General features: G+C 43.4%; 1 protein-coding gene across 1 annotated transcript in view; it reads left to right on the plus strand.

Moving 5' to 3' along the window:
* slc15a2 (solute carrier family 15 member 2) overlaps nucleotides 1-15,179 on the plus strand; it is a 143,930-nt gene that overhangs the window by 47,326 nt on the left and 81,425 nt on the right. The window contains exons 12-14 of the mRNA XM_072579911.1: nucleotides 18-62; nucleotides 179-211; nucleotides 9,821-9,909. Of these exons, the coding sequence (XP_072436012.1) occupies nucleotides 18-62; nucleotides 179-211; nucleotides 9,821-9,909 (167 nt within the window). The remainder of the gene's footprint in view (nucleotides 1-17; nucleotides 63-178; nucleotides 212-9,820; nucleotides 9,910-15,179) is intronic.

Raw genomic sequence — 15,179 nt, forward strand, 5'->3', positions numbered from 1 at the left:
TGCTAATTTTTACTCAGGGATCACGATGGACTCTGCAGGCTGCCAGAATGAATTCCAACTTTGTGAGTAATTTAAATGAGAACCTGTACCTCTCTCGGAGTTATCACAGTAACTAGAAAAGATCTTACCAAAGCTTCTTCATTCCACACGGTCATTAATATTTTTGCTCATATTTCAGGGTGGGTTCGTTATCCAACCAGATCAGATGCAGGTAACGTGGAATATGTTCTAACCTCTCAATCATTAACCTTTTGTATGGAACTCATGAGTGAAATGTTTCTGCTTTTTAAAACCTTATTCTTTGACATGATGTGAGTGCTGTCGGATAGGCCAATATATATTGCTCAACCTGAATTGCCCTGAAAAAGAGGGTTATGACTAAGGTATCATTGATATTACTCGATATGGAATTTAAGATCAAAACGGAAACTTGCTCATTTACCTTCCTGACTTTCCCATAGCCTGATGTAGCTGAATTAAATTAGGGTGCAGCCTCTGGATGCTCGGCATTTTCCATCTCTCCCCTGTTGCTGACTGTTCACCACATCTGAACACAGACAGTGAGTGACAATATTTGCTCTGTATGTTGCATTCTTGTCTCTGAGTCCAGAGCCTGTGAAATCAAAACCCAAATCCAGAGACTTAAGCTAACAAACCGGAACTGGTGTTGATGGATAACTGTGTCTTTTGGAGAAAGGTTGTGTTGTGATGTGCGCTGTCAGATTAATGTGAAAGATCCCATGGCACTGTTTCAGAGAAAAGGAAAATCACTGGTGATCCAATCAATATTTAAACTTTAATCAATATCAACTAAACTGATTGTCGAGCATTTAGATTAGAGATTAGGTTAGATTACTTATAGTGTGGAAACAGGACCTTCGGCCTAAGAGGTCCACGCTGACCCGCGGAAGCGCAATCCACCCAGATCCATTCCCCTATATTTACCCCTTCACCTAACGCGACGGGCAGTTTAGCATGGCCAATTCACCTAACCTGCACATCTTTGGACTGTGGGAGGAAACCCGAGCACCCAGAGGAAACCCACGCAGACACGGGGAGAATGTGCAAACTCCACACAGTCAGTCGCCTGAGGCGGGAAATGAACCCGGGTCTCTGGCGCTGTGAGGCAGCAGTGCTAACCACTGTGCCACCGTGCTGCCCATTTATGTCACATTTATGGTCAAATTTGGCAGCCACATTTCCTGCTTAAAAATAGCATTGTAATTTATTTTAGTATCAATATTTATTCCATCGCCGCGAACGTAAAAAAAAAAGATGGGCAAATATTGATTTCCTGTACTTTTTTTTGTGGAACCTTGCTGTGCACAAACCCAGCTCTTGGTATTGACTCCATATGCCTACTTTTACTCCATGACCTTTAATACACTTATAGAGTCATAGAGTCATAGAGATGTACAGCATGGAAACAGACCCTTTGGTCCAACCCGTCCATGCCAACCAGATATCCCAACCTAATCTAGTCCCACCTGCCAGCACCTGGCCCATATCCCTCCAAACCCTTCCTATTCATATACCCATCCAAATGCCTCTTAAATGTTGCAATTGCACCAGCCTCCAACACATTCTCTGGCAGCTCATTCCATACACGTACCACCCTCTGTGTGAAAACATTGCCCCTTAGGTCTCTTTTATATCTTTCCCCTCTCACCCTAAACCTATGCCCTCTAGTTCTGGACTCCCCAACCCCAGGGAAAAGACTTTGTCTATTTATCCTATCTATGCCCCTCAATTTTGTAAACCTCTATAAGGTCACCCCTCAGCCTCCGACGCTCCAGGGAAAACAGCCCCAGCCTGTTCAGACTCTCCCTATAGCTCAAATCCTCCAACCCTGGCAACATCCTTGTAAATCTTTTCTGAACCCTTTCAAGTTTCACAACATCTTTCCAATAGGAAGGAGACCAGAATTGCACGCAATATTCCAACAGTGGCCCAACCAATGTCATGTACAGCCGCAACATGACCTCCCAACTCCTGTACTCAATACTCTGACCAATAAAGGAAAGCATACCAACCGCCTTCTTCACTATCCTATCTACCTGCGACTCCACTTTCAAGGAGCTATGAACCTGCACTCCAAGGTCTCTTTGTTCAGCAACAGTCCATAGGACCTTACCATTAAGTGTATAACTCCTGCTAACATTTGCTTTCCCAAAATGCAGCATCTCACATTTTTCTGAATTAAACTCCATCTGCCACTTCTCAGCCCACTGGCCCATCTGGTCCAGATCCTGTTGTAATCTGAGGTAACCCTCTTTGCTGTCCACTACACCTCCAATTTTGGTGTCATCTGCAAACTTACTAACTGTAGCTCTTATGCTCACATCCAAATCATTTATGTAAATGACGAAAAGTAGAGGACCGAGCACCGATCCTTGTGGCACTCCACTGGTCACAGGTCTCCAGTCTGTAAAACAACCCTCCACCACCACCCTCTGTCTTCTACCTTTGAGCCAGTTCTGTATCCAAATGGCTAGTTCTCCCTGTATTCCATGAGATCTAACCTTGCTAATCAGTCTCCCATGGGGAACCTTGTCGAACGCCTTAGTGAAGTCCATACAGATCACATCTACTGCGCTGCCCTCATCAATCTTCTTTGTTACTTCTTCAAAAAACTCCATCAAGTTTGGGAGTCATGATTTCCCATGCACAAAGCCATGTTGACTATCCTGAATCAGTCCTTGCCTTTCCAAATACATGTATATCCTGTCCCTCAGGATTCCCTCCAACAACTTGCCCACCACTGAGGTCAGGCTCACCGGTCTATAGTTCCCTGGCTTGTCTTTACCGCCCTTCTTACCACGTTTGCCAACCTCCAGTCTTCCGGTACCTCACTTGTGACTATCGATGGTACAAATATCTCAACAAGAGGCCCAGCAATCACTTCCCTAGCTTCCCACAGAGTTCTCGGGTACACCTGATCAAGTCCTGAGAAGTTATCCACCTTTAACTGTTTCAAGACATCCAGCACTTCCTCCTCTGTAATCTGGACATTTTGCAAGGTGTCATCATCTATTTCCCTACAGTCTATATCTTCCATATCCTTTTCCACAGTAAATACTGATGTAAAATATTCATTTAGTATCTCCCCCATTTTCTGTGGCTCCACACAAAGGCCGCCTTGCTGAACTTTGAGGGGCCCTATTCTCTCCCTAGTTACCCTTTTGTCCTTAATATATTTGTAAAAACCCTTTGGATTCTCCTTAATTCTATTTGCCAATGCTATCTCATGTCCCCGTTTTGCCCTCCTGATTTCCCTCTTAAGTATACTCCTTTATACTCTTCTCAGGATTCACTCGATCTATCCTGTCTATACCTGACATATGCTTCCTTCTTTTTCTTAACCAAACCCTCAATTTCTTTAGTCATCCAGCATTCCCTATACCTACCAGCCTTCCCTTTCACCCTGACAGGAATATACTTTCTCTGGATTCTTGTTATCTCATTTCTGAAGGCTTCCCATTTTCCAGCCATTCCCTTTACCTGCGAACATCTGCCTCCAATCAGCTTTTGAAAGTTCTTGCCTAATTCCATCTAAATTGGCCTTTCTCCAATTTAGAACTTCAACTTTTAGATCTAGTCTATCCTTTTCCATCACGATTTTAAAACGAATAGAATTATGGTCGCTGTCCCCAAAGTGCTCCCCCACTGACACCTCAGTCACCTGCCCTGCCTTATTTCCCAAGAGTAGGTCAAGTTTTGCACCTTCTCTAGTAAGTACATTCACATACTGAATCAGAAAATTGTTTTGAACACACTTAATAAATTCCTCTCCATCTAAACCTTTAACACTGACAGTCCCAGTCGATGTTTGGAAAGTTAAAATCCCCGACCATAAACACCCTATTATTCTTACAGATAGCTGAGATCTCCTTACAGGTTTGTTTCTCAATTTCCCTCTGACTATTGGGGGGTCTATTACAATCCCAATAAGGTGATCATTCCTTTCTTATTTCTCAGTTCCACCCAAATAACTTCCCTGGATGTATTTCTGGGAATATCCTCTCTCAGCACAACTGTAATGCTATCCCTTATCAAAAATGCCGCTCCCCCTCCTCTCTTGCCTCCCTTTCTGTCCTTCCTGTAGCATTTGTATCCTGGAACATTAAGCTGCCAGTCCTGCCCATCCCTGAGCCATGTTTCTGTAATTGCTATGATATCCCAGTCCCATGTTCCTAACCATGCCCTGAGTTCATCTGCCTTCCCTGTTAGGCCCCTTGCACTGAAATAAACGCAGTTTAATTTATTAGTCCTACCTTGTCCCTGCCTACCCTGACTGTTTGATTCACTTCTGTTCTCAACTGTACCAGTCTCAGATTGATCTCTTTCCTCATTACCTCCCTCGGCCCCCCCGCCCCCCACCTTACTAGTTTAAATCCTCCCGAGCAGCTCTAGCAAACTTCCCTGCCAATATATTAGTCTCCTTCCAATTTAGGTGCAATCCATCCTTCTTGTACAGGTCACTTCTACCCCAAAAGAGATTCCAATGATCCAAAAATGTGAATCCTCCCATACACCAGCTCCTCAGCCATGCATTCATCTGCTCTATCCTCCTATTCTTGCCCTCACTAGCTTGTAGCACTGGGAGTAATCCAGATATTACTACCCTTGAGGACCTCCTTTTTAAATTTCTGCTTAACTCTCTGTAATCTCCCTTCAGAATCTCAACCTTTTCCCTTCCTATGTCGTTGGTTCCAATGTGGACAATGACCTCTTGCTGGCCCTTCTCCCCCGTGAGAACATTCTGCACCGTCTCTGAGACATCCTTGATCCTGGCACCAGGGAAACAACACACCATTCTGCTTTTTCTCTGCTGGCCACAGAAACATCTGTCTGTACCTCGGACTACAGAATCCCCTACCACAATTGATCTCTTGGAAGCCGACGTACCCCTCGTTGCATTAGAGCCAGTCCCAATACCAGAAACTTGACTGTTCGTGCTACATTCCCCTGAGAATCCATCACCTTCTACATTTTCCAAAACAGCATACCTGTTTGAAATGGGTTTCTCCACAAAAGACTCCTGCCCTTGGTGCCTACCTCTCTCACCCATCCTGGAGTTAACCCATCTATGTGACTGTATCTGAGACTTTCCCCCCATCCTATAACTGCCATCCATCACATACTGTTGCTGTTGCAAATTCCTCATCGCTTCTATCTGTCTCTCCAACCGATCCACTCGATCTGATAAGATTCGTATCCAACAGCATTTATGGCAGTTGACTTGAGTTAATAACAATCTTATCAATCTCAGATGTACTATTATCAATTGATTCAGGGTCCATTGTCATTTGATTTGGTTTGATTCACTGTCACATCTACCTAAATACAGTGAAAAGCTTTGTTTCCGAGCAGTACAGATAGATCATAGTAAGCAAGGACATACAGATCATAGGGTGAAGGAAACTTGGACAGAGTGAGGCATACAGGGGAGACTGTACAAAATGTGTGCAAGGCAAGAACACCATTGACAGGATCAACATTAACAACATTATTTGAAGTTATTTACAGAATGGAGTTACAAGCTTTCGTCACCCATTGTGTGTGGAAGTGTTTCTTAATTTCGCTTTGAAAGGCACAACTCCAATTTTTAAACTTTGCACCTTAATGCTAGATGACCCAACCAGCGGAAACAGTTTCTCTTTATCCACCTTTAATGCTCCCCTTAATACAGGTGTCAAAATCATTTTTTTTTTCCTTTTCTAATAGATTCTCCTTGAGATTTTCCCCGAGGGCTATTTTTTGACTTTCACAAGCCACTTTTTCACAATAACATCTGTATTTGTTCTCACCAGTGGAATATCTGGGCTCTCGCAGAAACAGAATAATTCATCAATATCCTTGTTAATTCTCCACTAAACTTAAAGCCACAACACACAAAGAAAGCATTCATTTTCTAGAACCACAATATTTAAATTGGCAAAAGGCAATAGGCATAAGTTAGCAACAATTTATTTTTTACAAAATAGCTGATGGCATGCTTCCACACTGAAAAGGCCATTTCCTTAAACAAACCACCCACAAACCAGTGAGGTCACATTCAATATGTTTCCATGCAATATGAGCAAGCATTTTAGCCAGGTTGTTATAACCCTATTTTACTGTTTCTCCTGTCTCAGTTTCACATGGAAATCTAGTGTTCATTAGAGTAGGATGCATTACGTTTTTTAAATTATAAAAGATTATGAACTTATGCAACCTTAGCTTAGAGATTTTACATCGATTTTCAAGGAATTGGTTGAAAGCTTTCTTGGATCTCAGTCCTGCCCCCCAGCTGTGGATACCCAGACCTTAACTCTCAGCCTTTGGCTCCCAGGCAACAGCTCTCAGACCACAAACCCTATCCCCTGGAGCTCAACCTCCGATCATGGCTCCAATCCCAACTCTTGGTCTCTCAGTCTCTACCTCCTTGCCTTTTGCTCTTGGAACCTGGCCCCTAGCTCTCAGCTCCTCGCTCCAGTCAATATTTCTGCTGGCAATTCCATCAATGGCAGCATTGCCTTCCTTTGCCGTACATTGCTCTTCATGTCACAGACTGTTTCTCTCCTGGGTTTTCAGCTGGGAGGATCACGAGCTGAGGAGCAACTTATCACTGTTTCCTTTCACTCTGTTTACTGGGATGACTTTTCTCAGTTACCTCCAAGGATGAATTATTCTGGGAGATTTGAGGACTTCCGGAGTGGATCTACCCACTGTCCATGTGTATTTTGATCATTCCCTCTAATAACTTGAAAATCAGCACCTAATCTGCTGTGCATTGCTCAGGATCTGCCTTGATCCATCCCTTACAGTCAAAGATGAATGATCATAGAACCTCATAGTACAGAAGAAGACCATTTAGCCTGTTAAGCCAATGATGGTTCTTTGAAAGAGCTGTCCAATTAATCCCACTCTTACCCTACTCTTTCTCCTTAACACTCCAATTTGTTCAACTCCATGTCTGTGTGGGTTTCCTCCAGGTGCTCTGGTTTCTTCCCCCCCCCATGGTCCAAAGATGTGCAAGTTCAGTGGATTGGCCATATTAAATTGCCCTGTAGTGTCCAGAAATGTTCAGGCTAGCTAGGTTAGCCATGGTATATGCAGGGTTAGAGGGATAGAATAGGGGAATTGGTCGGGATAGGTTACTCTTCAGAGGGTTGCTGTGGACTTGATAGGCTGAATGGCCTGCTTAAACACTGTTGGGATTCTATGATTCAATGATTTAAGGAGAGGAGGTGGTGATGTACTGATAAGGTCTTGGTGAGTTTTGAAAAGATTTGTAGCTCAGGTTAAGGTTCTGGATGTAGGTTTGTTCGCTGAGCTGCAAAATACCGTGCAAGGACTGTAACAAACACTACATTGGACAAACAGGCAGAAAACTAGCCACCAGGATACATGAACACCAACTAGCCACAAAACAACATGACCCTCTCTCACTAGTATCCTTACATACGGATGAGGAAGGACATGACTTCGACTGGGACAACACATCCATCCTAGGACAAGCCAAACAAAGACATACACGAGAATTCTTAGAAGCATGGCATTCCAATCGAAACTCTATCAACAAACACATTGAGTCACACCCCAGGAAGAAGAATAGGAAGCAACTTCATCACAGGAAATGACATCATCACAGGAAATGACATCACCAAGCCAAAGAAATCCAAACATATAAATAGAAAGCAGGACTTATCCGCAGTGCTTCGCCTGAGGCCCACTGAAGATGTTACCTAGTAGGGTGACAAAATGTCTGAAAATGAACCTTCCAGCTCAGCGAGGAAGCCTCCATCCAGTGATAAGGTCATTGGCTTGATAATCTAAGACATTAGCCTAGGGATATGAATTCATATTCCAGCACAGCAGATGGTAAAATTTGAATCCAATAAATATTTCACCGCACAGTGAGCACCACTGATGATTGTTGTGAAAACCCATCTGGCCCATGAATCCTTTTAGGGAAGGAAATCTGCCATCTTTACCTGGTCAGGCCTACATGTGAGTCCATAGGCATAGTAATTTGGTAAACTCTTAACTGTCCTCTGGGCAACTGGGGATGGGCAATAGATGTTGCCGAGCCCACATGGCACACCTCTCAAGAACTAATTAATGTTTTGAAAGCTACTGTTGAATCTGCTTCCTCTGGAGGCTCGCTGAAGATGTTACCAAGTATGATGACGAAACTTTTGAAAATAAACCTTCCAGCTCAGCGAGCAAACCTACATCCAGAACCTCAACCTGAGCTACAAATCTTATCAAAACTGCTTCCTCTATCCTCTTAAGCAACAGATATCCTTAACTTGCACCAGAGAATATACTTTCTCTACCCTCTGCTTCTTTTGCCATTTATCGAAATTTGAGCTCTGTGCTTCCCACTCCTTTCTGTCAATTTGCTTCATCACATTGAATGTATTAGATCTTATCTTCTCCTTTGCCTTCTGTGCCTTGCTTGACAACGCACCCAGTCTGTCCACAATCTCCCTTGCCCTAGAGACTATGCTAAGCAGTGCCAAGGAGGGTGAACAGGTAACAGGTTTCCCTCTGTCAAACAGTAGTGAGTTATGTTACAGGCAAAAGTGAGGACTGCAGATGCTGAAAACCCGAGTTTAGATTAGTGTGGTGCTGGAAAAGCACAGCAGGTCAGGCAGCATCCGAGGAGCAGGAAAATTGATGAAGGGATTTTGCCCGAAACGTCGATTTCCCTGCTCCTCGGATGCTGCCTGGCCTGAGTTATGTTACAACCCAGGTGTAAGTATTCCACGACTGGCCCTGGACTGGAAGTGGGTTACATCAAACTGAGCAATCCAACACATCACTTAACATCCAATCAGATCAGTGGGCACAGGCTAACTGTGCCCCACCTTCCAGACTTTTTTATTCGTTCATGGGTTGTGGGCGCTGCTGGCAAGGGTAACATTTGAATTGAGTGACTTGCTAGGCCATTGCAGAGGGCAGTGAAGAGCCAGTCACATTGCTGTGGGTCTGGAGTCACACGTAGACCAGACCAGGTAAGGAGGGCAGATTTCCTTCCCTAAAACAAATTAGTAAACCAGATGGGTCTTTACAACAGTTGTCAAGAGGGGAAAAAAAACTTAGAAATGAGGTTCTGAAGCTCCATTTTGAGGTACTTGCAGTGCTGGGTTGTGAATGGGTTCTGTTGATTCATTTGGATACCGGAACACAAAGCAGGACAACATAGAGGGGCCGTTCGTAAGTACAGGTAATGTTTGTACGTTGCATCTTTAAAATTACACACCAACGTTGGATCACATTTGTGAGTACCAGGGTTCATAAGTCAGACATTAATAAAACAGTGACCCCCCTGAATACAAAACAAGTCACACCAGTATGCATGTGTCATTTGCAAATTTTACTGGTCTTACCTCAGGGCCTCAGTGACACTAGCTCAGTCATCCCAGTTTTAATCATTGAGTTTGGGAATTGTGTTGGGAATTAAACCCATGTGTCTATAGCATTAGCCTGGGTCCTTGGATTTCTCATGCAGTGACATTTCTCCAACATCACCCCCAGCCAATACAACCTTCTACTATTGGTAATTGCTCACCTATCACTTCCTTTGTCTCCAAATCCCTTTGCTTCCTCCTGACACTGTTTCTATCCCTTAATTGACTACAGAAACATACCCACAAAGGGTGAATGAGGCTTAGGTTTTGGCTTTCCTGTTAGAGTACATGTTATCGTGAAGGATTTCTGAGAGTGCTGATAAGATTTGTCATTTAAATACAAGTCTCTATGCCATTTAATCCGGTTAATTGGTTTTACCTGTGGCTTCATTTGGTTTGTTTTTTCTCTCTCTCCACAGACTATTAACGCCCTTTTGATTGTTATTTTTATTCCAATCTTTGACATGGGCATTTACCCTCTCGTTAGGAAATGTAAAATCAACTTCACGTGAGTATTCATTAGCCTTTAAGTGACACTGCCAGTTACATAAATTATTTGATTGCTTTGCTGTCACCAAATGGAGAAAAGATTAACTAGAAAACATGTGACATAAAACAGGGTCATTTGGCCGACTGCGTCTGTGTTAGCCATTGAAGAGCTATTCAGTCTGATCCTATCTTCCAACCCCTGGGCCTGTGGATGTGTCAGCAGCTCAAGTATATTTGCAATACTTGCATGTGCCAAGAGAGTTTCTGCTTTTACCTCTTTTGCACCCTCTAGGGGAATAGAATAGAATGGAATCTGAACAATGTGGAACCAGGCCTTTCAGCCCAACAAGTCCACACCGACCCTCCAAAGAGTAACCCACTCAGATCCATTCCCCTACCCTATTATGCCTATATTGACCCCTGACTAATGCATCTAACCTACACATTACTGAACACTGATTCAGTTCTGAAAACGTCCAGTTCCTTCACCACCGATGCTCAGTAGCAGCAGTGTGTACCATCTACAAGATGCACTGCAGAAATTCAACAAAGACCCTCAGGCAGTGCCTTCCCAATTCATGACCATTTCCATCTAGATGGACAAGGGCAGCAGATACATGGGAGCATTACCACATTCAAGTTCCCCTCCAAGCCACACATCACTTCTGGCTTGGAAATGTATCAGTGTTCCTTTACTGTCGCTGGGTCAAAATCCTGGCATTCTCTCCCTAAGGGCATTGTGGGTCAACCCACTGCAGGTGGACTGCAGCGATTCAAGATGGCAGCTCACCACCATCTTCTCAAGGGCAAGTAGGGACTGGCAATAAATGGTGGACCAGCCAGTGACACCCACATCCCACAAATGACTAAATTTTTAAAAAGAGAGATTAAGTAGACTGGGATTGTTTTCCTTAGAGCAGAGCAGGCTGAGAGGGGACATGAATGAAATGTATAAGATTATGAGGTGTTTAGATTGGGTAGATGGGAAGGAATGTTTCCCCTTGGTGGAAGGATCAATGATAAGGGGACGTCAATATGTTCACCCAAAGGATGGTGGGAATCTAGAACTGATAGCCAAAAGAATGGGAGAGTCAGAAACCCTCAGAACATTGAAGGAGTATTTAGATGTGCACTTGTGATGCCAAGGTATCCAAGGCTGTGGGCCAAGTGCTGAAAAATAGGATTAGAATAGTTGAATGGTTGTTTTTGACTGGCACTGATTCAATGGGACGAAGCACCTTTTCCTGTGCTTTAGCCCTCTATAATTCTGTAGCATGGTTTCAAATCTCACCATGGAAGCTGTTGGAATGAATGAATAAATAGAACAAATAGAATTGAAAGCTCATCTCAGTAACAGCGACCAGGAAACTGTCATCGATTGTTATAAAAGCCCATCTTTTAGGGAAGGAAATCTGCCACCCCTACCTAACATGGCCTGCATTGTGACTCCAGACCCACAACAATCTGCTTGATTATTAACAGCCCTCAGGTTGGCCCTTTCAAGCAACTCAGTTCAAGGGCAATTAGACAGAGGCAACAAATGCCAGCCTTGCCAGTGATACCAACATTCCACAGGAGAATAAAGAAAATTATAATTATCTCCATTTCAGCTACTCATAAGGTGAGGAGTAATTTCTTCACCCAAAGTGAGGAGCTGTGGAATTCCCTCGCATAGAAAGGAATTGAGCCCAAAAGATTGCATTTTTCAAGAAGGAGGTAGTGAAAGATCTTTGGGCTAAAGGGATCGAAAGATACAGGGAGAAAGCGGGAACAGGGGACTGAGTTGGATGACTCTTTGGCCTCAAACGCTTTCTGTGGCAGAGAATTTCCGTAAGCTCACCATTCTCTGGGTGAAGAAATTTCTCCTCTTCTCAGTCCTAAATGGCTTACCCCTTATCCTTAGACTGTGACCCCCCCCCCTCCTCGTTCTGGACTCCCCTGTCATTGGGAACATCCTTCCTGCCTTTGTCCTGTCTAGCCATGTTAGAATTTCATTGGTTTCTATGAGATTCCCCCCTCATTTTCCTGAACACCTGTGAATATAGTCCTCACCAATACAGTTTGTCTTCATACGTCAGTCCTGCTCAGGAATCAGTCTGGTCAGCCTTTGATGCCCTCACTCCATAGGCAGAACATCCTTTCTCAGACAAGGAGACCAAACTGTACACAATAATCCTGTGTTGCCTCACCAAAGCCCTATTCAATTGGGGCAAGACATCCCTGCTCCACACTGCAACAATTTGCATCCATACACTGTCTTTAATAAAACATTCCAAGGTGTGTCACGCATTAAGGCTAAATTTGGCTCCAAGCCTTAGAAGGAGAGGGATATGGAGATGGCTTAAGTGGCCTGGTCCATCGATATTGGAGCTTCTGGTTGACTTTGGGTTGGGGTTAACCAAAACACTTAAATGGCCAACTGACACGTGATGCATAGTAATCTTGTTATAGTGAATTCAGACCATAAATTCTACAAAACCTGTGATGATCTAGTCAACCATGGTTTACTAAAGAAATTTTATCTCTTGTTAAGCGGAAGAGGGAGGCTTATGTGACGTTGAGGTGAGATGGTTCAGATGCGGCGATGGAGAGTTACAGAGAAGCTAGGAAAGATATAAAGAGAGAGTTAAGAAGAGCAAAGAGAGGACATGAGCAGTTTTTAGCAAATAGAATAAAGGAGAACCCTAAAGCTTTTGATAGATATGTGAGGAATAAAAGGATGACTAGGGTAGGAATAGGGCCAGTCAAAGACAGAAGTGGAAAGTTGTCTGTGGACCGTGTGGAGATTGGAGAGGTGCTAAATGAATATTTCTGATCGGTTTTCACTCAGGAAAAGGAGAATATTGTAGAGGAGAAGACTGAGATACGAGATATTAGGCTTAAAAGGATTGAGGCTAGTAAGGAGGAGGTGTTATCAATTCTAGAAAGTGTGAAAGTAGATAAGTCCCCTCCGCCGGATGGGATTTTTTCGAGGATTTTCTGGGAAGCTAGGGAGGAGATGTTGGAGCCTTTGGCCTTGATCTTTGGGTCATCATTGTCTACAGGTTTAGTACCAGGGGACTGGAGGATTGCAAATGTTGTACCCTTGTTCAAGAAGGGCAGTAGAGATGACCCAGGTAATTATAGACCAGTGAGCCTTACGTCTGTTGTCGGAAAAGGTTTGGAAAGGATTATAAGAGATAGGATTTATAATCCCTATAATTGTTAGCAAACAACAATTGGATTGCAGATAGTCAAAGTGGTTTCATCAAGGGCAGGTCGTGTCTCTCAAATCTCATTGAGTTTTTTGAGAAGGTGACCAAACATGTAGATGAGGGTAGGACAGTTGATGTGGTATACATGGACTTCAGTAAAGCCTTTGATAAGGTTCCACATGATAGGCTGTTAGAGAAAATGCAGAGGCATGGAATTGAGGGTGATTTAGCAGTTTGGATTAGAAACTGGCTTTCTGTAAGAAGGCAACAAGTGGTGGTTGATGGAAAATGTTCAGCCTGGAGTCCGGTTACTAGTGGTGTGCCACAAGGATCTGGTTTGGGACCATTGCTATTTGTTAGTTTTACAAATGACTTGGACGCAGTAAGTATAGATAGATGGGTTAGTTGGTAAGTTTGCAGATGACACTAAAGTCAGTGGACAGTGTGGAAGAATTTTACAGGCTGCAGGGAGAGACTTGGATAAACTGCAGAATTGGGCAGAAAGGTGGCAAATGGAGTTCAATGCAGCTAAATGTGAGGTGATTCACTTTGGAAAGAATAGCAGGAAGGCAGAATACTTGGTCAATGGAAAGGTGTGTAGTAGTGTGGATGTGCAGAGGGATCTTGGTGTCCATGTACAAAGCTCCCTGAAAGTTGCCACCTAGTTTGATAATGCTGATAAGAAGGTATCGGGTGTATTAGGTTTCATTGGTAGAGGGATTGAGTTCCGAAGCTGTGATGTCATGCTGCAACTGTACAAAATGCTAGTGCAGCCGCACTTGGAATATTGTGTACAGTTCTGGTCACTGCATTACAGGAGGGATGTGGAAGCATTGGAAAATGTGCAGAGGAGATTTACCAGGATGTTGCCTGGTCTGGAGGGAAGGTCTTATGAGGAAAGGCTGATGGACTTGAGTCTGTTCTCAGTGGAGAGAAGAAGGCTAAGGGGGGATTTGATAGAGACATACAAGATGATCAGAGGATTAGATAGGGTAGACCACGTTAGAGTCTATTTCCTAGGATGATGATGTCAGTGTGTACGAGGGGGCATAGCTACAAATTGAGGGGTGATAGATTTAAGACAGATGTCAGAGGCAGATTCTTTACTCAGAGAGTGGTAAGGGCGTGGAATGCCCTGCCTGCCAATGTAGTTAACTCAGCCACATTAGGGGCATTGAAGCTGTCCTTGGATAAGCACATGGATGATGATGGGATAGTGTGGGGTGATGGGCTTAGATTAGTTCACAGGTTGACCCAACATCGTGGGTCGAAGGGCCTGTTCTGAGCTGTATTGTTCTATGTTCTAAGATTTATTAACAGACACATTTTATGGATCCCAGTAACATCCTGAACTAGGAGCGGGCACCAAAGCTTTTGAAAAAAGCGTCTTTAATAGACATATTGTTGCTCAATGTGGTTTCTATTGAGTGTGGACAGAATGCACAGAGTTCAAGTAAAGACTCGGGGGTCAATTGGTCTGCTTCTGCTTTATTTTTCATACTTGGAAGGAATGCAGTTTATCACTAGATTCACTTGAGCTTTAGTGGGATGGCAGACTTGCTATGTTTTGCTTCTCCGTTGACCTGCAGTGTGAAATCCTAGTTGTAATCTTTTCCTGTTAGTTGCATCATGCTCAAAGAACATTAGCAAACAGCACAAAAGCTGACATAAAATCCTAGTTAAACCACTGTGCATAAATTGTGCCTGTTAAGGACAATAAATGATAGATAATGCAGTCAGTTCAGCTGGATTATAACTAATGCCTTAGGGGCTGGTCACATCCCAGCTGTAGCTCTCTCCCAGGTATCCATTATTCTATGTACAAACCATCTGGATTCTTTGATTAAATTCCAGCCTGTAACACTGTCCCAGCCTGTCCATAAATAATCGCTTAGTAGGACAGAATCAAAACATTTTTTGTTTTAAAATGTCGACATGTAGTCAAAGTTTTTTTGTCTTGCACTCGTCAGGATGGAAAAGCAAGAAGACCAACTTTAGAAAGGGAACAACAATTTATACAGCAGGAGAAGATCATGCAGCATGGTTTGTGTTCGCCTTCTAAAGTTGGTTTTCTTGCTTTTCCATCCTGACAAGT

The sequence above is a fragment of the Chiloscyllium punctatum genome, chromosome 10 (assembly GCF_047496795.1).
Source record: "Chiloscyllium punctatum isolate Juve2018m chromosome 10, sChiPun1.3, whole genome shotgun sequence".
Classification (NCBI taxonomy): Eukaryota; Metazoa; Chordata; class Chondrichthyes; order Orectolobiformes; family Hemiscylliidae; genus Chiloscyllium; species Chiloscyllium punctatum.